This window comes from Salvia splendens, chromosome 7 (assembly GCF_004379255.2).
Source record: "Salvia splendens isolate huo1 chromosome 7, SspV2, whole genome shotgun sequence".
Lineage (NCBI taxonomy): Eukaryota > Viridiplantae > Streptophyta > Magnoliopsida > Lamiales > Lamiaceae > Salvia > Salvia splendens.
The window spans coordinates 24,375,826-24,399,386 of NC_056038.1; the positions used below are offsets into that span (position 1 = coordinate 24,375,826).

Consider the following 23,561-nt stretch of genomic DNA (forward strand, 5'->3'; position numbering starts at 1 on the left):
GCATGTTAATATTATCGGTACCAACCCGATTAACCCGCTGGTCTAGCCCGAAACCCGAGCTTTTAGGGTTAGGGCTGAGCTTTTATAACCCGAAATAAATCACAAGCCGATTAGCCCGCACCCGATTGACCCGCAACCCGAGTAGGGTTGGCCCGAAACCCAACGGGCCAGCCCGATTGACATCCCTATATAAAAGTATGACCCATGTTCCAATAATTTTTTCAACCCATTTTCCGCTATATTACTTAAAATCCGAGCTGAACCAAACGAACTCAATTAATAGTGGAGAGATGAAGCAGTAATATTTTAGATAGTTTAATAACCCTTTATTAAAACTAAATTGATAGGTAATTCTGTTTTAATCATTTTAGGTTATATAACTAAATTTTCCTAATTTAATCAACTTAGGATTTGTCTTAAATTATTATTGTAACCAGATAATGAAACAGTAGTAGTATTTGGAAGAATAAAAGTAGAACAGGCTGAGTAGACGATGCCGTTTGTACGAGCACAGCCTCAAAACGGCGCCGTTTTGGAGCACATCACGAGCTGGTGCCCTAATATGGCCAAGCTGCGAATCTGAAGCCGAGATTGAATTCTCACTCACAACACACACTGATGGACTCTTTTACCGACGAGGCGAAGCTCTTCATCGGCGGCATAGGCTGGGAGACGACGGAGGAGCACCTCAGAGACCATTTCAGCCGCTACGGCGAGGTTGCTCACGCCGTCGTCATGCGCGATAGAGTCACCTCTCAGCCCCGCGGCTTCGGCTTCGTCGTATTCTCCGATCCCTCCGTCATCCCCTCTGTCCTCCAGCAAACGCATAGCATCGAAGGCCGCACCGTAATTCTCTCTCACATGTTTGCTTAATCGAATCTATTTATGCGATCCTTTTTCTCGCCAAGTGTTCTACTTTACGGAATCTATTTATGGACTTATGGTTGATTTTGTGTTTTTTCTTGTTTTGAAAAATATATATCTTCTGGTATTTGATACGTTAGTGTGTAACGGAACTGCTAAATACATGTTTAGTTGAAAACGGATTGATATATGTAACCGCATTAGCTTATTCATAGCTGCTGAATCCTTCAATTCTATGTTCAAGTGCTTGGTTTCAGATCTCAAGCATGGTTACTTGTTGTTTTTCTTTGCTAAATTAACTTGTGAGTTCATTAGGGGTTGGTGTGGTTCTGTTCCTGTGCCCTGTGCGAGATTAATTCTGTTGAAAATTACTACCGCCGTCCAAAAACAATAGTCCTGCTATAGGATTGCAAAATTGATAAAGTAAGAGAGAGATAGAGTAAAGATGGTTGAAGTTTTGTTAGTGGAAAACGGGGCAAACCTCATTAGATAGAGAAACTTACCACAAATAGATATAAACTACAACCCAAAATGGCAAATCAAGACTATTTTTCATGGACAGAGGTAGTATTTTCCTTGTCCTACTCTTTCTCGCAGCGTCTAGCTTCCCTTTTGGTCATCCTGGTTATTAATTATTAGCAAAGTCTTATTTACCTGAGGTGAAATAAAGTCTTTGAGGATTCTGTAGAACAGTTCTTATATTTGTTCTCCTATTCTTAAAGCGTTTTTATTGCATATCCACCTATCCATTGATAAGTTTGTTCCAGTTTGAGGGGATTTTATAGATTACAGTATTAGGAGGTCCAGTAGACCTGATGGCTGAGGTTCTCGCTTTGCTGATTTATTTCAGCTTTGAATCTGATTTCTACCGGTTGCATCTCTTCTCTTGTCCAGTTTTCTTCATCAAATGTGTTTCCTATTTTCCGCTGTCTGGGTTTCTAAGATTACAGAATATGCTTTCATAAATTTATCATGTAGGTAGAGGATGGTAGTATACGAGGAGGTCTTTGTAGGATTATTTGATATTTATTCATTTAAGTACTACACCTAGTCTTTCTCCCACACTCCTTGATTTCTCAATTTCCTTTTTGTGAAATCATGGGAAGGTGCTGTAGTAATTGCTTTCTTGGTTGATGGTTTTGACTTTTAGTAACTTTCATACATTTGATGTGATTATGTATGTAAGTGAGAAACACGTAAATGTTCTCTCCAAGCTGATGTGTCCTCATAGAAACAGTTGAAAGACTCAGGAGTCTTGAGCATATCTTACTCATTGTCCATTGACAAAGATTCAGTGATACTATATTTTGGCAGAGCTTGGGGTGGTTTGGATGATTTTAATCATGTCTGCATATTTTGTGGCTAATTTAATGTGTTTTGGGGTTGAGGAGAAAAATCCTTCGATGAGTTATTGTTCCCATTGTATTTTTCATTGATCAAAGAGGAATAGAAGAGTTTTAAAATTATATTGTGGCTCCTGTCATTTGATGTCTGGAAATTGGGATGGAATTAAAATAAAAAGGGTAGCTTTGTGGGTCCTAAAGCTTAATGATCTGTAGGCATTTTACATTTGTTTGTATCATATATTGTTAGATTGGGTCACTGGAGTCTACTTTTTCCTTTTTTGGGGGCGGGGGTAGATATGTTCTCACTGTTTGTAACTTATATTCATTACTAAAGAAAACTTATTCACTATTATAAAAAAAGTGCCATCATCTCTAGGGTGTGGTAATGTTGTTTTGAGTAATTTGAATAGCTTGTATCTGCAGTATTTAGCGTTTTCTGTTTCCGTATCTGATTTGATTGTGTCTATATATCATTTCTTTATCTTTCAAAAGCTAGTAAGTTGTGTATATAGTAATGAATTGTTCTTGTCAGTATGACTATGTCATCTCTAGTTTGCACTGATTGTTTTTTCGGATATGGGACCATTGTTTGTTCATCTGAGCTATCTCTGATCAGCTTTTTTTTTAATGTAGTTATTGAATTGTGTGTGTTTCACTCTATGGCTATCTGAGGCACAACTTTTTTTTTATTCAGGTTGAAGCTAAGAGAGCAATGTCAAGAGAACAGCAGCAGACTCTGAAAACCGGAAGCAATAGTACTGGAGGAAATTTTGTAGGGTCTGAGAATCTCAAAAGTAAGAAGATATTTGTCGGGGGGTTGCCTTCTACCTTAAAAGAAGATGAATTTAGGGGATATTTTCAAGATTTTGGTAGTGTAACTGATGTAGTGATCATGTATGATACGAATACTGGCAGGCCACGTGGTTTTGGTTTCATCAGCTTTACCACAGAAGATTCTGTTGATAGAGTTCTTCAAAAGACATTTCATGAGCTGAAAGGCAAGCTTGTCGAGGTAAAACGAGCACTCCCCAAAGATGCAGTCACAGGTGTTGGTTCTCGTGGAAGCTCCAGAGGCTACGGCTCGAACTTTTCTAGTAATGACTCATACAATAGTCCCATTGGAAACAGTAGAATGTTACAGCAAACACAACCAAGAAATGGTGGTTATCACCCAAATCAACCTACAAGTGGTGGTTATCAACAGACACAACCAGCAAGTGGTGGTTATCCTCCTTATTCAGTTTATGGAGGTGCTAGCTATGGTTATGCAGGGAATAGCAATCCTGGCTACGGGGCTTATGGTGGCTATGAGGTCGGTGGTCATGGAAGTGCCAATGCTGGTTATTCTGGTCCAGCAGGAGTTTATGGGAACCTAGGTTCACCAAATACCGATTTCTTGAAAAATCAATGGAGTAGCCAGCAAGCTGGTTATGGTGCCTCTGGATATGGTCAAACTGCTAACTATGGGGCTTCTGTTCCTTGGAGCAATGTATCGAGGAGTAGTGCCAGTGGTTATGCACAGGCAGGAAGACCTCCGAGTGGTGCTTCTCAGTTTGTTAATAAAGGGTACAACTATAATGGTTATGGGGACGATGCATCTCACGCCTATGCTGGTGGGAATGCAATGCATCCTGATGGTAGTTGGAAACCAGAAAGTTGAAACTCCACTATCTAAGCTTGGTGACTGAGCTTTGTTTGGAATATGTATCGAGCCTGTATTTGCAGTGTGCTTAAATCTAGCCGTATTTATCTTCTGTTACATTGTTTCTAAATCATGAATCTAGACACAAATGATAACGATTTTCTAGACCTTTCTTTTCTGCTTATGTAATTATTCAGTTTGTTTTGCTCATCAGCTCAATGCATAAACTGGATATGTTTCTTGTACCTCCTCGGGCTCTTACCAGGGGTTCTATATATACTTGTAAGATAAAACCCATTCGCGAAGGAGGACTCGATGAGTTTAGTGTTATTACTCGAAAGAGAAGTAAGTGGCTTTCCGTCTCACATTCAGATGTGAACGATGTATGTTCTCTGTGTTCTGAAGTGATCCATTGTTTTCGACTAGCCTTGAATAAGGTAATCGATTGTTTTGGTAAGCTTTGGTTTCTTAATGGGTGTCTGTTTATCTTCGTTTATTGTTACTTGTTATTCTCTGAAATTCTCAAATAGATGTGATATTCTGCATCCGGCATCATCTATTGAGATTGGATTTGAAGAGTTTTTTAAGGAACATGTTTTGCAATATACTACAATGACAGTGGGCGAGGATGGGGAGGATGAGATACCGGATGTTCATCCCAGGGATCCACTGAACGAGGAGATAGTAGCAGCTGACTTATCGCACTTGCACGCTATGGACAGAAAGCGTCATTCTAAGTCACTTACATTATCCGGAGACATCGGCACCGCGAAAGTCACAATATTGGTAGATACGGGTAGCTCTAATGATTTCTTGCACCCACGCATTGCAGAACGCCTGCGACTTCCCCTGACTGCGGTGAAACCCTTCTGTGTCTACGTTGGAAATGGTGAATCGATTTTATGGTCCCACATGAGAGAAAGTACACCGTTGGTCGTGCAGGGTACATCATCTGTGGTGGACTTACACATACTTCCCATTCATGGACCGGACGTTGTGTTGGGAATGGAGTGGCTGGAATCTTTAGGACGTGTCACAATAGACTATGTCGCAAAATCAATGGAATTCTTTCAGGGCAATGACTTGATGGTTTTGCATGGAACTACTCAGTCACCTCAGTGCATATCCTTAGCTTCTTTGGCGGCAATTATGTTTAGGGATTCACTTTTTGAGCTATACGAAATGTTACAGGTGCAGCCATTGTCCGAACTAGAGCCTACCGAGTCGGGGGTGGAGTTTTCGACCAGGATGCCGCTCGAAATCAGTACGGTATTGCAGGCCTTTGCGCCGGTTTTCCAGCTCCCCACGGGCCAGCCGCCCCGGTGACAGTTCAATCATCGCATCCATTTACTGCCTAACTCGAAACCGGTCAATGTCCGACCTTACAAGTATCCTTATTTCTAGAAAAAACGAGATAGAGAAACAGGTTAAGGATATGTTGGACCCTATGTGATACAGCGGAGCCATAGTCCTTTTTCCTCTCCCGTGTTGTTGGTTCGCAAGAAAGATGACACTTTACGTTTCTGTGTGGACTACAGAGCTTTGAATAAGGAGACAGTACCAGGCCACTTCCCGATACCAACTGCAGATGACCTATTTGATGAATTGGGCGTAGCTCGGTATTTCACTAAGTTAGATCTTCGCTCGGGCTACCACCAGATCTGGATGAACGAGGATGATACTTATAAGACGGCGTTCCGCACCCACGACGGTTACTTTGAACTTTTGGTGATGCCGTCCGGCCTGACGAACGCCCCTTCCACCTTTCAGGCGGCCATGAATTGTAGTTACTCCTTTCCATAGTAATAGAGTCATTTTGGTACGTTCCATAGTAATAGAGTCATTTTTCTTTTTAGTAAAAATCAACACATTTTTCCACACCTACTTTACTCTCTCTTACTTTTTTCTCTCTTCATCTCTCTACCTTTTTCATTTTTCACTTTATTCTCCATTTACTTAACCCACCTAACACATTTTTTCTTAATCTCCTTGCCGAAAAGAAATGCCTCAATTACTATGGAACGTTGGGAGTATTTCCCAACCACTCTTGAGGAAGTCAGTGATAGTGTTCTTCGATGATATACTGATTTTTAGTCCCACTCTCGATACACATGCGTAGCATCTTCGTGAAGTCCTATCTATGCTGGCGAGCCACAGATTTTTTGTGAAGTTATCTAAATGCTCGTTCTGCAGTCAAACTGTGGATTACTTGGGACATTTTGATTTCGGAGGGCAAGTTGATTGCGGATCCGGCCAAAATCGAGGCGATGGTGGCTTGGCCCAAACCTGTGACCGTCAAGCAGTTAACGGGATTCTTGGGGCCTTACCGGATATTATCACCGGTTTATTGCGCGATATGCGATTATTGCTTCTCCATTGATAGATTTGCTGAAGAAGGAGGCGTTCTGTTGGACGCAGGCTGCGACAGAGAGTTTTGAAGCCTTGAAACGAGCAATGACCGCAACCCCGGTCCTCAAACTACCAGATTTTACACTCACATTTTATGTGGAGACGGATGACTGTGATTTTGGTATTGGCGCAGTATTGATGCAAGATGGTCACCCAATATCATTTTTAAGTAAAAAATTAGGCCCTCGTCGACGTAGCACGTCTACTTACCATAAGGAATTATACGCTATCGTGGGGGCGGTCCAGAAATGTAGAAAATATTTGTTGGGGCGAGAGTTTGTAATTCGCAGTGATCAAAAAAGCAATTGCCCATCCAATGCCGGATATTGTGGAGCTATTATGGGCAGAAACTACATCGCTGCAACCCCTCCGTGACTTGCGTAGCAGAATTGAGGCAGATACGGCTGACCCACAATACTCGTTTGTGGACGATCTGATTTTCTCTGGACGCCGGATTTATGTGCACGAAACTTCGCCTTTGCGTGATGCCCTTCGCTATGTGCATCACACCACAAGCTGGTCACCCTGGTTTTGGCAGAACATTACGCCAGCTGTCTGGCCATTTGTATTGGCCCGGTATGCGGAAAGATGTCAAGCGTTTTGTAGCAGCATGTATGGAGTGCCAAACGACAAAATATTCCACCCAGAAACCTAGGGGCCTACTGTAACCGTTACCTATTCCCACTGAAGTTTGGGACGATATGTCAATGGATTTTATCGTGGGTCTTCCACCTTCGCGGGGCTACACAACGATTATGGTGGCGGTCGATCGTTTATCGAATTATGCTCAGTTCGCGCCACTTCCAGCTCGGTTTGATGCAATGAGGGTAGCTAGACTGTTATTGATACCGTTGTGAAACATCACGGTTTTCCAAAGACATTGGTGTCTGATCGGGATCCTATTTTTTGGGGGAGATATGGAAGGACATGCTTCGTCTTAGCTGTACTAAACTGCATTTCTCTACAGCTTATCATCCGCAATCTGATGGTCAAACGGAGGTACGAAATCGCGGACTTGAGCAATATTTGAGATCTTTCACGATAGATTGTCCGTCTAAGTGGGAAATTTTTTTACCTTTGGGCGGAGTTGGAGTTGAATTGTTTTCACCATGTAGGCCTTGGCACGTCGCCTTTTCGTGCTCTATATGGACGTGAGCCTCCAGCTCCGATTGCTGCACAACCGTCACCAAAGAGGCATGACCCCGAGGTACTGGAGATAATTCAGCAGCGTGTAGAATTATTGGTGAAGCTGCGCAAGAACCTGGAACGCGCACAACAAAAGATGCGGTCGGTAGTTAACAAACGGAGAAGAAATGTCAATTTCGCGGTAGGGGAGAGGGTCCTCCTTAAACTTCAACATTATCACCAACACTCTGTGGCGAAACCATTGCCGGCAAAACTAGCACAGTGATATTATGGCCCTTTTCGGGTGATTGAAAGAATTGGTCTGGTTGCCTATCGTTTGGAGTTTCCACCAGGGGCCAGGATTCATGACGTTTTTCATGTAAGTCTACTTAAGCCGTTTGTGGAAGGTGATGAAAGGGTTGCTGTGACTGACTTACCACGCGAGGTGGTGGGAATTCAACCAGTAGTCAGGCCAGCTCGGGTGTTGGATCGACGAATGGCTTTGCAGGACGGGGTCCCAATCGAGCAGGTTTTGGTGGAGTGGAGAGAGGATCTGCATTCGTAGCTATCCTGGGAACCGTTGGCTAATGTTGGGCTTCATTTTCCTGATCTCCTTGCGGATAAGGGGCTTGTTATTGGGGAGGGAATTGATACGAGTACCATCGTATCACCGACTAATACCGCCGCTACAGAGAACCGGAGTCTGAAGATCAGTTGAGCGAGTCCGAGGGGGAAGAGGAGGAGCCGGAGGTGCACCTGGTGACGCCAACCAGGAGGGATGGAAGACCACAGCGCCAGTCCAAGAAGCCTATAAAATATGGCGACTTTGTTTCTCATTAATTGCAATTTTTAGTACTTTATTTATTTAATTACTGTTAGATATTTTTAATTAAAAACATTTCGAGTCGAGCGTAACTATAAGCTCCGTTTAGGGTTTTCTTGTTGGTTCTTTCCCGGAATGATCGACTCGAACCAAACCTAGGGTCCTTAGATATAAATAGGGATTCTGTAATTGAAAACAATTAATCAAGTTACTCTCTTCCGCCGCAGAAACATCATGCATTAAACAGAACACATCAGCTGGAAACGAAAACATAGCTTCAAATTTACTAAATCAAAAAACTTCAAAAGTCAATAACATCAAAGGTAAACTGGAAAACGAAATACGAAAGCAGTAAATTGTTTCATCACCCCTTCTCGGAATGGAATAACAGAACCGAAAGCTAATGTGTAGGGAACTACCACCAAATGCCAACCAAACTAAACTAAACTAGAACAAAACCAAGTGTGTGTGTGCAACGGAATCAAGGAAATAAAGTGAAATGAGCTCCGATTTCAGCCCTACTAGAGAGCTGAATTCCTAAAGATATTCTAACTAAGAGTGTTTGAGACCCCCCTTCTTCCTACGGCTCAGACTCCTTTCTTCTTGTGTTGGGCTTCCTTTATATAGAGAGGCGTATGGCTCTGATCCCTAGGGTACCATCCTCTCTGAAATGTCATTCATGCCCTTCACATTTGTGGTGGGGTCCTTCTCTCTATCTCCTATGCGGAACTCCTGCTGGCTCCATCTGATTCTTGAATTGATCAACTCAATCGCTGCAGTTTTTGCCTTCTTTTAGTGATTCGTTCGTCCGTCTAACTGATTTGTTTCTTCTTCTGAATATGGCGGTTTTCACACACAACTGGCTCAAAATTGGTTGTTAGTTACAGAATTTGATGTAGTTTTACTATAGAACACATGCACGAAACAAGCCACATCAAACTCCTCCGTGCATTTTGGTTGGCCAATCTCTCACCGAGACCAATCTCCTTTTTTGTCCTCTTCAGGGCTCAGCAGACCCAGTCGCAGTGACCAGTCCCTATAGCTCATCACCATCTTCTGGTTGAACACTTTGAAATGCATGGATTCTTCGTCCAAGTTGGTGGTTCAAAACTCTATTGAGGTTGAAGTTGATGTTGATCAGGACAAGTTTGGTCTCGGTAATAGTGCCTATCCGGGGTTTTCCAATCCTCATTTGACCATGTAGGAAAGTGATCCCCTGCTTCGGGAGGGTAGGTCTAACAAGGATGACTTGGGAATGAAGGGTAATGGTTGGAGTAGTCAGGTTGGTATGTCGGTGGGCTGAATTCATGGCCTTGAAATTATGAATTCATGGCCTTGAAATTAAGGGTAAAGTTGGTAGTGTGGATATCACATTTTCCAAGAGGGTGTTTGGGTGGATATCGGATAGAGCTCTATATGGTATGGAAAATGTGGGTACTCTTCTGCCCAGCTCCATTCTCCACTGTGCGAGTATTCCCGTTGGTACACCTCTGCTTGACCTGGGGTCCCACTTGTATCTAAACTCCAGAACTCCCTTGTATTCTGGTAAAGACTCACTTGATCAGTCTGGAAGTGGGTTTGGAATGGAAGGACTTGAGGTTGGCTTGACTCGATCACTAACTGGAGTGTTTTTTCTAGCTTGTCAATTCAGCTCTTCAGTAAATTGTCATTGTCCTCTGTGCGAGTACTCTTCACTTTCTCTTGCAATGGAGTTACTGATGTATCATCGTACTCCCTTTTTGCGTTTAGAAGCTTTTCCAGGACAATCTTAGCCTTACTCAGCCTTAGCTTGTAGAAACTTCCTCGGCTTAACGAGTTCACCAGGTCTTTGCTCTTTGCATCCATTCCATCGTAAATCTTTGAGTAGACCTCCACTTCCATCAGGTTATGATTTCTGCATGCATCCAGTAGACCTTGGTATATGTGCAAGTACTTGCTTAAGCTCTCGCCATACTCTTGGGTGACTTCTCTGATTTCCCTTATGAGTGCATTTGTTTTTGCTGCCGGAATGAACTGATTTAGGAACTCCATTTTGAAATCTGACCACGTCTTGATGCTGTTGGGTTCCAATCCTCTAAACCAGGCATCTGCATCGCTTTTCAAGGAGAGAGGAATAGTTCTCAGCTCGAAATCCTCCTCACTTGATCCCTTTGGCCTTTTCTGTACTCTGCAAATTTTGTCGAACTCACAAAGGAATTCAATTGGGTTCTCCTTACTAGCTCCCAAAAAGGTAGGTAAGATGGCTAGCACTTCTGGGTTCACATACACCGCTTCCTGCCCTGGAGTGATAGATATTGCAGATGTCGGCTCATTTGTCGAGTGGGAATAGAGTGAACATATCTCCAGATTATCTTTCTGATCACAAACCATGGTGGTTTCCTCTTTGTCCGAGGTGGCTATTGATTCACGTGGAATCACAAAGGTTATGTCTTCACTTTATTCACAGTTGGTTTCCAAGTTGATTGGTGGAGTGGGAGGTGATTCGTTTTGAGCAGTCTGTGGTTCCACTCTCTCTTCTTCCTCTGTTTGCCTTCTGGACTCGGTGCCTTCGAACTAGGGAAAACAGAAAACAACAAAAAGTTTATTTACAAAACTTAAACTAAAATTCTTAAGTAAAACCTGAGACGCTCCGCCCATCTATGTGTTCCCTCGCTCCAGTAGCTCTCGTGGTTCACACCAGCAGGGAAAACGCTTGATACACATAGATAAGGACATTGATTCTTCACTCTCGTTGTCCTGAGCTGTCTCTCAACTGAAATAAAAACAAAGACACAGAAGATGTTAACAATATTTACACACAAGGTATCTCACAACAAATGTAGGATAAACGCCAACGGCGCCATTTGAATGGTCTAGACTCTCTTCGTTCTCTCCTTCATCTTCTTTTTGTTGTATCGTTTTGTCTTACTCAAGTTAATTCGTCAAACTTATCCAGCCAGCCCATATGTGCCCATTACCTGCAAACTGCAGATGAGTGGATCCAGTGAAAGCCCAGGCTGATAAACTCGACTTAGATTCGACTTGAGTGAGATGAGTAGAAAAGCTAAAAAGAGTGATTTCAAAACCTTAACCCACAATACTATTAAGTAGTACAGGGAAGTAAGGATCGATCCCACAGAGATGATGCGTTTGACATTTGTTTGCATGACACGACCTGAGGATGGCTGCTGCCACGCTTTCTACAGGGGTGGTTTAAGTTAAACTACTTGACTTGAGAAAACTACACTAACTAAACGTATCAACTCATGAAAGCTTAACTAATCTACTTGATCAACTTAACAGAACTTTCCATAAATGGACAAACAGTATAAACGGGGGACAGACAGTCCCCTGCAAAGTGTACGATAAAGTAAAAACATTTTAACAACTTCATCTTATTCTCAAAATCAACATGAAAAACAAAGTAAAGAACAAATCTGAAAAGCTACAAAAGTCGAAACATCTTAGCAACTTGGAAAATTAAATCTACTCCTAAGATCTAAGCTACGACTACGTAAAAATGAAACTGACCCATAATCATGCAGAAATGAAACATAAATTACTAGATCTAAACATCCTAAGAAATCTCAAACAAAAAACATCATATCTGACCAAACCAAAATAGAACAATACGTTTTTTTATCTAAGACATGCAACATAAAAAGGAAACTGAAAGCACATCAGAAACATCATGCATTAAATAGAACACAACAGCTGTAAATGAAGACATAGCTTCAAATTTACTAAATCAAAAACATCAAAAGTCAATATCATCAAAGTGAAACTAGAAAATGAACTACGAAAGCAGTAAATTGTTTCATCACCCCTTCTCGGAGTGGAATAACAGAACCGAAAGCTAAAGTGCAGAGAACTACCACCAAATGCCAACCAAACTAAATTAAACTAGAACAAAACCAAGTGTGTGTGTGCTACGGAATCAAGGAAATGAAGTGAAATGAGCTCCGATTTCAACCCTACAAGAGAGCTGAATTCCTAAAGATATTCTAACTAAGAGTGTTTGAGACCCCCTTCTACCTACGGCTCGGAATCCTTTCTTCTTGTGTTGGGCTTCCTTTATATAGAGAGCCATATGGCTCTAATCCTTAGGGTACCATCATCTCTGAAATGTCATTCATGCCCTTCACATTTGTGGTGGGGTCCTTCGCTCTATCTCCTATGCGGAACTCCTGCTAGCTCCATTTGATTCCCGACTTGATCAACTCAATCGCCGCAGTTTTTGCCTTCTTTTCTTGATTCGTTCGTCCGCCTAAGTGATTTGTTCCTTCTTCTGAATATGGTGGTTTTCACACACACCTGGCTCAAAATTGGTTGTAATTTACAGAATTTTATGTAGTTTTACTACAGAACACATGCATGAAACAATCCTCATCACTTTTCTTTTGATTTTTCCTCATCCCTCTCTTCAGCTTTGCGTATCTCCCTAATCACTTCGGAAGTGATTTCTTCAAACTTCAGACCAGTTCTTTTCTTCCCCTACTGGCTTCCGAATCTCTCTTTCCTTTTCTCCACCGGTTTCACCCTTTTCTCGGTTGTTTTCTTCCTTGCCGGACTCTACTCCCCCATCGATCTCTGCTTTTTGTTCAAGATTATCGGCAGATCTGGTTGTTTCTGATACGAGGGTTTGAGCCTGAAAGGTAGTTGATGGGCTGAGGGATTGTGCCGCTGGTTTTGTCGGGATTAGTTCTCTGATTGGGGTTCCGATGGGAATAGGAGTAACTTGACTTTCTTCTTCCTTAAATTTTTCTACCAATTTGGAGAAAACCTCACTCGTCTTGTCGCTCGGAACGAACTTCCCCATTACGTCTCCAAGAATTTTAAAGTACGTACTCCTCACGGACGTCTCTGTTGGCTGAGGCGTACCTGAAGTTGGGGGTGTCATCGACTGGGGAGTTGGTGGTGTCATGATTTCCGGGTGAGGAGTCGACGAAATCAACCATGCTTGTCGCCCTGTTGAGTGTTTCTGATAATGGCTGGTGGATGATTTGTCCATGGGTGGTGGTGTAGGCTGTTTGCGCCTGAAACTGGGAGACAAAAAATTAGGAATTTTCGGAGGTTGGAGGAAGCTAAGGGTTTTTTGAAATGTGAAAAGGGTAGAGAGAGGAGGAATTTTGATAAATAGAGGTAAAAGGGGAAGAGGGTACGGTCTCCGCGATGTCAGCGACCGTTTGACTTCCGCGCCAGATTTTGAATTTTGAAATTCTCTATATTTCCCCCTCTTTTTACCTCTTACGGTTAAAAACAAAAATTTTGCAATAATTCTCTCTCTTACCTATTCAGTCAAACCCTTATTTGAAAATAAAGAACCAAAAAACAAAATAAAAGATTCTCTGGAGTATTGGCAGAGGGTTTTCAAGACATAAAAGAGAATTGAGTTGAAATTAAAATTCCCCGCCAGACACGTCCAAAGATTTGGAAAATATTTTTGTCATTTTCGAACTTAAAATTTGTTTTTGGAAGTTTTCAAATAAAAACTTTAATAAGGTTGTAGGAAAATTCTCGGGATTAACTTGATCAAGTACCTTGCTCATTGAGCCGAGTAAGTAAATTTTCGAGAATTGTCTAGCAACTATTTATTCACTTAATCAGGCTGAATATGCATAGTGGGAATTCTCCTTTCACATTTACTGCCGATTTATTTACCATTATCCTTTTTAGGTGGATTAACAAAGAAAAGGTTATAAGGCATGATACTTCCTGAAACTTTGTAGCTGCCCGGACGTGGTGGATCTATTGAGTTGCAAGTTTGCACTTGCTCTTATGAATTTTTCTTGCTTCAATTCCCATCAAAACTTGAGAAGTAGTACTTTCTGCCCAGCTTGTAGCCTTCGCATCTTCATGCACATGATTAAGCAGTTTCCTTTCCTCCTCATAGTAATCCATCCTCTGGTTCTCGGTGCCACCCTTGCAAATGACTGGATCAAGTGGTTTTGAAGTCTTTTCCAACTTGATCAGCTCAGAAGTCGGGAAACCATTATGGGAATAATCTTCGACTAGAGCTCCTGAATTAACTCTTCTCCCTGCTTCCCACCAATTTTTTTTAGGGTACTCCACCATTGTGTCTGCCCGCTTTTTTTTTGTGATTCTTGTATGTCCCTTGAACCTTCTAATCCTCCTTGGGTCGTAGTCCAGGGTTAGGAGACTTCTCTTCCTTAAGCGGTTTCGGTCATGGTTGTAGCTGCACCCAATAGGTATACCTTGCAGCCTTTCTTTTATTTCTCTCCTTCTTCAGCTCTGGTTCACTTTCTTTGTAGCAACATCCATCAGACTTGTCAATCATTGGTGGTGGTTTCCCTACAGGTGCTTTCTCTCCTTCCGCTGGAGCTGTGAATTTCTCCACCTTTTCATTGAGTCCATGCACTTTTCTTGTCCGGAGGTAGAATAGTGTATTGACGACTTCCACACTACGCTTGATGACCCTATCTTCTTTCTCTCGAGGTTCATCTTTCGCTTCCTCTTGAATTTTTTGCGATGCTTTATCATCAGGAGGTGTGGTAATTGACTCTTCTTCGGCTAACGTCTTTGTCTCATCTAATTCTACCTCAACAGCTCCTACCTCCCCTTATTTCTACGGTAATGCCTCTGACTTTTTCTCAGCAGTAGATGTTTCTTTTTCCTCGGTCTCACTCACACCTTCTTCCTTTCCCTTGTTCTCATTCACCCCAGACTTTGCTCTGTCCTTTTGTATGCCTTTCATCATATCAGTTAGTAGAGCTACCTGTCTGATCATTTCATCCATGTTGGATTTCTGCTCATCATAAGTGCATTGCATTTCCATCACCAATTCATCATTTGATCTCGTGCAGCTTCTCATGTTCTGTTGTGAAGCGTTCCACCCCTCACTCTTTCCCATTCAGATTCTGCATGTCGATTTTCGTTCAAGGGTGGTTCAAAACTCTGTTGAGGTTGAGGTTGATATAGATGTTGATCACGACAAGTTTGGTCTCGGTAATAATGAGGATCTTGAGTTTGCCAGTCCTCATTTGACCATGTCGAAAAGTGATTCACTGCCTCGGGAGGGTAGGTCTGATAAGGATAACTTGGGAATGAAGGGTAATGACTAGAATAGTCAGGTGGGTATGTCGGTGGGCTGAACTCATGGCTTTGAAATTAAGGGTAAGGTTGGTAGTGTGGATATCGCATTTTCCAAGAGGGTGTTTGGGTGGAGATCGGATAAGGCTCTGTATGGTGTGGGAAAGGTGGGTACTCTTCTGACCAGTTTCATTCTCCATAGTGTGGGTATTCCTGTTGGTACACCTCTGCTTGAACTCAAGGGTTCCAACTCCTATTTGAACTCTAGATCTCCCATGTATTCTGGCGAAGACTCACTTGATCAGTCTGGAAGTGGGTTTGGATTTAAAGGACTTGAGGTTGGCTTGACTTAATCACTGACTGGAGTGTTTCCTCTAGCTTGTCAATTCGGCTCTTCAGCAGATTGTCATTGTCTTCTACGGGAGTACTCTTCACTTTCTCTTGCAATGGAGTGATCGATGTATCATCGTATTCCCTTTTTGCATTTAGAAGCCTTTCCATGACAATCTTGGCCTTACTCAACCTGAGTTTGTAGAAACTTCCTCCGCTTGATGAGTTCACTAGGTCCTTGCCCTTTTCATCCATTCCATCGTAGAACTCTGAGTAGACCTCCACTTCCATCAGGTTGTGATTTGGGCATGCATCCAGAAGACCTCTGTATCTGTGCCAGTATTTGCTCAAGCTCTCACCATACTCTTGGGTAGCCTCTCTAGTTTTCCTTCGGAGTGCATTTGTTTTTGCTGCTGGAATGAATTGGTTCAGGAACTCCATTTTAAAATCTGACCACGTCTTGATGACGTTGGGTTCCAATCCCCTAAACCAAATCTTTGCATCTCCCTTCAAAGAAAAGGAAATAACTCTCAGCTTGAAATCCTCCTCGCTTGACCCCTTTGGCCTTTTCTGCACTCTGCAGATTTTGCTGAACTCATGAAGGAATTCAATTGGGCTTTCATCACTAGCTCCCGAAAATTTAGGTAAGATGCCAAGTACTTCTAGTTTTACATACACAGCTTCCTACCCCTGAGTGATACAGATGTCAGTGTAGGGGTTGGCAGCGGAAGCGTGCGTTCTAATGGATCACATAATACGGATCTATTTAGCAGATTATTTAGACAAAATCTATTCGCGTAATTATCACATGTATCATGCTCATAACTTGAATTACATACATGCTTTAGAACAATTAAATCCTAAAACATGCTTGCTATGGAGTTAGCCAATTTACCTCGTTGATTCTCCAAAGAATCGTCGATTGCTCGCGCCTTCTCCACGATGATCTTCAATACTAGACCACAGATCTTCTGACTGGTGTCCCGAACTGTATTCCGACATCAGGGTGGGCTGATCTTATCCAAACACTAGGACTCAAATAAAGAAGACAGAACTTTCTCACGGAGGAGGAGCTGAAAATCTCACGGAGGAGAAATTCCTTAAGAAAAATCGTCCCCCTCTCTCAATTTAGAGTGGACGAAAATTTCACTCAAAAAATTGTTATTTTTGTCTCTTTTATTCTCCTATTTATAATAGTTCATATTGGGCCCAGTCAGGGATCTATGGAAGGTTTTGGATATGGGCTCCCCCAATTAGGTTTTTAATAATTAAATTGAACCCACAATTTAATACAAGCTTATATTGGAATATCACGAGCAGCCACTACAGACGTAATTTGAACTCCCCATCCAAATCCGAAATTATAGGTATTCCGGGTTTCCATTTTGTTTATTATTTATTTCCCGCGCTTAAGATAGAAATGTCCATTAATTAATTAAAGTCTGCTATGGACTTAATTAATTAACATCTTATTAATTCCAAGAGTAGACTTAGCAAGAAACACTTATTTATTATTCATAGAGTAATAAAACTCCAACTGGCCAGTTTCCGAATAATAAAACCTTGTTCAAGCTCCTCTTGAGGACATTATCAAACGAGACTCACCTCGTGCGCGATTCAACATAATAGCAATCCTAGCACCGCTAGATAATGATCACCACTACCCAATATACCTGGATCGTTGGGTGACGAAAAACCCCCACCTTTGGTAAGTCGAAGTAGTAGATACTCAATATCGTATGCTCAATGCTAACGTACATTGATTAAGAACTAAATATTAATGAAGACACCGTCTTTCAGTAGATAGCATAAAGACACGTCTTGCTGTTAGATCCATTCAGTGCTATACCACACCAACGTCATCTTATTTCAATAAGGCTTAGAAATAATCGGACTGACATTGCAACCTTTCACGATAGGTAGCCAAAGCCTATCTAGGTTGTGAAATTCTTCTTTTTCTTTTGCAAAGCATTGCATAGAACCGACTGTAGTTACCTTAAAGTGGACGACGCCCACAACCAGTCTACTAAGCAAAAGACTTAGGCTTTGTTTACTTCTTATGCATTTAAATGTTTATAAAACATCTCATAAACGCACAAGCAAACACAATGTAATACTATACTGATTCTATTCGTGCGAAATGCTCGAATAATACTGAATCGGGTCAAAAGTGGATTGTAGAGTTTTTACGTATACATGCAACGTTCTATTCGTGCGAACTCTCGCTCGAAACATGCTTTTCAGTATACTAACCCTAACAATCTCCCACTTATACTCAAAACATGCTTTCGAGTATACCCACTGCCAAAAACTCTCCCACTTATACACAAAGCAGGTATTGGAGCTAGATATATCGAACTACCACTCATTTCACATCATGTTTGAAACATGTTGCCACAAAGGCAATTTCTGTGAAAAATCTGCTTGGTTGTTTTCTGATAATATCTTTTCAACCACTATGTCTTTGCTGCGTACTTGATCTTTAATTAATTTCATCTCTCTATGTGATTGCTTAGCTTATGATTTCGTGTTCCTCTTGAGTTAACCTTTGCTAGAGTAAAAATACTCATAGGTATACTCAAACTTACAATCAAAGCTACTAGGAGTATACTCCTAATGTAAACACATAAACTGAGGATGACTTACTCGATCAATGATTAGTCATAAGACTTAGTCAGTGTAACCCTAAGGACATTACATGAATGACTGGTAAACTAGAATATAGCGATTAGTCTTTCTCAAGTACTATGGTATATTCATTACCTCAATCAAAGTCCTTTGCCATGGTTAATATGATACATACTTGCTATGCAAGAGCACAACTAATATCAAACTTAGTACACATCATAGCATACATGAGACATCTATCTGCAGAACTAGTCTCATAATTCTTGTTCTTACTAAGCGTCAAACGACACTTGACTAGAGACAAGACAATTCCATCTTGAAAGGTAAAAACCTTTGCATGGAAATTCTAATGCTAAAATGTTCCAAGCTATGTGTAGATATAGGATTCCTAAGAGAATCTCAACATTCTTTCTAGCAATCTTAAAGACTTAGATGCTTAGAATGTAATTAGTTTCTCTTAAATCCTTTATCTTAAACTGGGTAGACAACCAGTTTCCTACGCTAGATGCCAATCTTAGTTGTTTGCAACTTTTGTAGATTTCATCATCGTAGAGTACCAATAATACCATATTTAATGCACTTTCAACTTCCTTGTGCTTGCAACACACTTAAAGAGCACATGTCAAATTCCAATCATTTGACAATCTCGACAAAACACTTATCTCTGATTTAGATGCTTGCCTAAGACCACAAAGGTCTTCTTAAGTCTCCAATCATGTGTTTCTTGCCCTCTATTACATACCTATTAGGATGTTCCATGTAGATGATTTCTTCAAGACTTCTATTAATAGAAAGCTGTCTTGACAATCATGATACATACATTCTAATTATGTGAGTGCTGATAGACAATAGGATCGAACAAATCTTGGCACAGCGACATCGAGAAGATGATATTTCTCAATGGGCATAGCCCATTGTCATTGTCTAGCCATTTGAGATCCACATTTACACTTGCAAATGCACTAGCTCCCACTGACAGACACAGCCTGTAGGTAGTATTGCAAGTCTTGTAAAACATGTTGTCTATCTAAGATTGTAGTTTGGAATCTATCACCTTTCCAAGGATGAATATCCAAATGAACCAATTCTACATAGTAGTTAAAGGGAATATGTTCAAGTTAATCTAAGACCGAGTCTTGCGACACTCTTAGACCCATGAACTTGTTATGTTCCTGGGAACACTCCCACTACGACATGGTTCTCACAATCTTAGGTGTTGAAGTTGATTTTATTAGTGCAAAAGTTTCTAATGGTATGACTCTTTGGAAATATGGAAAATCTGATATCTCTCTTTTTATCTTGAGAATTATCACATTGTTAGGCTTGTAGTTCATCTCTTGATCTTCATACAAGAATTGTATCTTTGAAGATTACAGAACTCATAATCTTACATCATTTGGGACAACCTTAAAACATACCTCAGTACTCAACTCCAATTACTTGGATACCTTTCCAACATGCGTTGGAACAACATTACACCTTGAGATGTACTAGACTAGAGTCGCTCTAGTCCACAACTCGTGTTTTGTAGAAGGTACTGATGATGGTAGTTTCTTTAAGGTGTATCTCGTTATATCTAACATTTATCCCATCAATGATAAGATTTTCATGAGTACAACTCATCACTTAAATCAAACTTGTCTTAGAAAGACTTTGATTCCTTCTTACATTACTATCCAATTCTTTAGAAGAATGCTTGGATTCGTCAAAGGAGATTAGACTCCCACTACTGATCATAATCCATTCGTCTTCTTATGGTGCAAACCATTAAGACCTTGTTCAAGCTCCTCTTGAGGACATTATCAAACGAGACTCACCTCGTGCGCGATTCAACATAATAGCAATCCTAGCACCGCTAGATAATGATCACCACTACCCAATATACCTGGATCGTTGGGTGACGAAAAACCCGCACCTTTGGTAAGTCAAAGTAGTAGATACTCAATATCGTATGCTCAATGCTAACGTACATTGATTAAGAACTAAATATTTATGAAGACACCGTCTTTCAGTAGATAGCATAAAGACACGTCTTGCTGTTAGATCCATTCAGTGCTATACCACACCAACGTCATCTTATTTCAATAAGGCTTAGAAATAATCGGACTGACATTGTAACCTTTCACAATAGGTAGCCAAAACCTATCTAGGTTGTGAAATTCTTCTTTTTCTTTTGCAAAGCATTGCATAGAACCGACTGTAGTTACCTTAAAGTGGACGACGCCCACAACCAGTCTACTAAGCAAAAGACTTAGGCTTTGTTTACTTCTTATGCATTTAAATGTTTATAAAACATCTCATAAACGCACAAGCAAACACAATGTAATAATATACTGATTCTATTCGTGCGAAATGCTCGAATAATACTGAATCGGGTCAAAAGTGGATTGTAGAGTTTTTACGTATACATGCAACGTTCTATTCGTACGAACTCTCGCTCGAAACATGCTTTTCAGTATACTAACCCTAACAATCTCCCACTTATACTGAAAACATGCTTTCGAGTATACCCACTGCCAAAAACTCTCCCACTTATACACAAAGCAGGTATTGGAGCTAGATATATCGAACTACCACTCATTTCTCATCATGTTTGAAACATGTTGCCACAAAGGCAATTTCTGTGAAAAATCTGCTTGGTTGTTTTCTGATAATATCTTTTCAACCACTCCTTCTTCTTATGTTTGCTTCCTAAACTCGGTGCCTTCGAACTGGGGAAAAAAAATAAAAAAAAGTTTATTTACAAAGTTTAAACTAAAATTCTTAAATAAAACCTGAGACGCTCTGTCCATCTATGTGTTCTTTTGCTCCAGTAGCTCCCTTGGTTCAATCCAGTAAGGAAAACACTTGATCCACATAGATAAGGACATTGATTCTTCACTGTCGTTGCCCTGAGCTGTCTCTCAACTGAAATCAAAATAAAGAAATAAGGAAAATATCAACAATTTTACACCCAAGGTGTCTCACAACAAATGTAGGATAAACGCCATCATCCCCAGCAACGACGCCATTTGAAAAGCTTGCACTTATCGCTCTCTGTTCTTCTCATTCTTTTTGTATCATTGTGGCTTGCTCAAGTTAAATCATCAAACTGATCCAGCTGGCCTATGCGTGTCTTCTACATGCAAAATGCCGGTGAACGGATCCAATAGAAACTCAGGTTGATCAACTTGACTTAGATTCAACTTGAGTGAGATGAACCGAAGATCTAAAAGTGTGTTTTCAAAACCTTAGCCCACAATACTATTAACTAGTATAGGGAAGTAAGGATCGATCCCACAGAGATGATGTGTTTAACATTTGTTCTTGGGCACGGCTTGGGAATGGCTGCGACCACGCTTTCTAGGGGCAGGTTAAGTTAACTACTTGAGTTGAGAGACTAAACTAAATAAACTGATCAACTCACTAGACGAAATTAAAACCACTTGATCAACTCAACTAAACTTTTCATAAATGGACAAACAACATAAAATGGACGACTGTCAGTGTCCTGCAAAAAGTACTGTAAAGTAAAACTTTTTCAACAACTTCATCTTCTTCACAGCGTCAACATAAAAAACAGAGTAAAAGAAAACAGATCGGAAAAGTTACGAAAAGTAAAACATCATAACATCTTGTAAACTTGGATCTACTCCTAAAATCTAACTTACGACTACGTAAACTAGAAACTAAACCATGATCATGCAGAAATAAAACATAAACTACTAGATTTAAACATCCTGAACAAACTTAATGACAATTTTCTTCATAACTAGATAGAAACACAACTCGGAAACTCAGATCTGACCAAATCAAGACGGAGCAACACACTAGAGCTAAGACATGCGACATCAAACGAAAATCAAAACAGATCATAAGTATCATGCATGAAAACAGAACACATCAGCAAGAAATAAAACCATAACTCTAGTTTTACTAAATCAAAAACATCAAAGAGTCAACAACATCAAAAGTGAGCTGGGAATAAACAACGAAAATAGGAAATTGTTTCATTGCTTCTTGTCGAAGCGGAATAACAGAACAGAAAGCTAAAAGTGCAAAAACCTAACACCAAACCACGACTAATCTAAACTAAAACAAGACCAAGTGTGTGTGCAACGGAAATCAGGAAAATGAAGTAAAAGAGCTCTGATTTCAACCCTAGAAGAGAGCTGAATTCCTAATGATATTATAAGAATGCCTGTGAGACCCCCCTTTAACCTCCCACTCGGACCTCTTTCTTTCTTGTGTTGGGCTTCCTTTATTTAGAGAGGCATAGGGCTCTGATCCCTAGGGTACCATCCTCTCCGAAATGTCATTCCTGCCCTTCAATTTTGTGGTGGGGTCTTCAGCTCTATCTTCCATGCGGAAACTACTGCTAGCTCCATTTGATTCTGACTTGATCAACTCAATGCCGCAGTTTTTGACTTCTTTCCGTGATCCGTTCATCCGCCCAATTGATCTGTTCATTTTCTGAATATGGCGGTTTTTCACACACACTTGGCGCAAAATTGGACGTTAGTTACAGAATTCGATGCAGTTTTATGATAGAACACATGCGTGAAACGAGCCTCATCAAACTGCTCACACTTAACCCATACTTGTCCTCAACTATGAAAGAAAAGAAAAAGAAAAGAGGCAAGTTTCAAAGCATGGTTCTTATTTAAAAGAAAATAAAACAAACGTAAAAATGTAAAAGACGTAAATAGTAAAAACACATAAGCAAACTAAACACATTGAAAAGACAGAAAGGACAGAACATGTTTATGTTGTTTGGCAATCGTCCCCACAAGCTTAAGGTCAATCCAATCGTCTACAGTCTCAGATTCTTTTCCCTTCCCTCTTCTACCTAATCATGCTTGTCCATTTGTCAAGATAGCTTCTATCTTTCCAACTATTGGATTCACTCTGTCACTCAATCCTCACCAGAATTGTTAGGACCATTCTCTCATTCAGTTTGTCATACCATTGATGCTCGAGTTCTGTTGACAGAAGCTAACTCCTTTAGGTCTTTATTTAGGTTGTAATGGGGCAAGGGTTGTAGTGTATAAAGGTGAGAGTTCTATGGGTTCTAAGTTCATAGGTATGTAGAAGTATGAATGACATGTGAACTTAAGAAAAAAACTAGAACAATCTTCCTATGTACAATCTGAAACCTTGGAAATAACCCTAGGCATTTTGGCCTTATTTATCTAACTTTTTCTTAGGGTCAAGTTACATCATTTCCTGCCCTCTCTCTTTTTTTAGTTTCTTTTCTTTTTGTGGGTCAGGTTATACATTCTTCCTGCCAATTTTCTAACTTTCTTTTTCTACCTTTCTCTTTTTTTTGTGGGTCAGGTTACAATGTTTCCTACCCGTTTTCTTTCTAACTCTCTGTTTTATACTC

At 40.6% G+C, this 23,561-nt stretch overlaps 1 protein-coding gene across 1 annotated transcript; it reads left to right on the forward strand.

Moving 5' to 3' along the window:
* Window positions 1-477: 477 nt before the first annotated feature.
* LOC121811648 (heterogeneous nuclear ribonucleoprotein 1-like) lies at window positions 478-4,097 on the forward strand. The gene is made up of 2 exons (XM_042212531.1): window positions 478-846; window positions 2,905-4,097. Exons 1-2 carry the CDS (start codon window positions 619-621, stop codon window positions 3,868-3,870), a joined length of 1,194 nt encoding a protein of 397 aa, XP_042068465.1. The 5' UTR covers window positions 478-618; the 3' UTR covers window positions 3,871-4,097.
* Window positions 4,098-23,561: the final 19,464 nt, after the last annotated feature.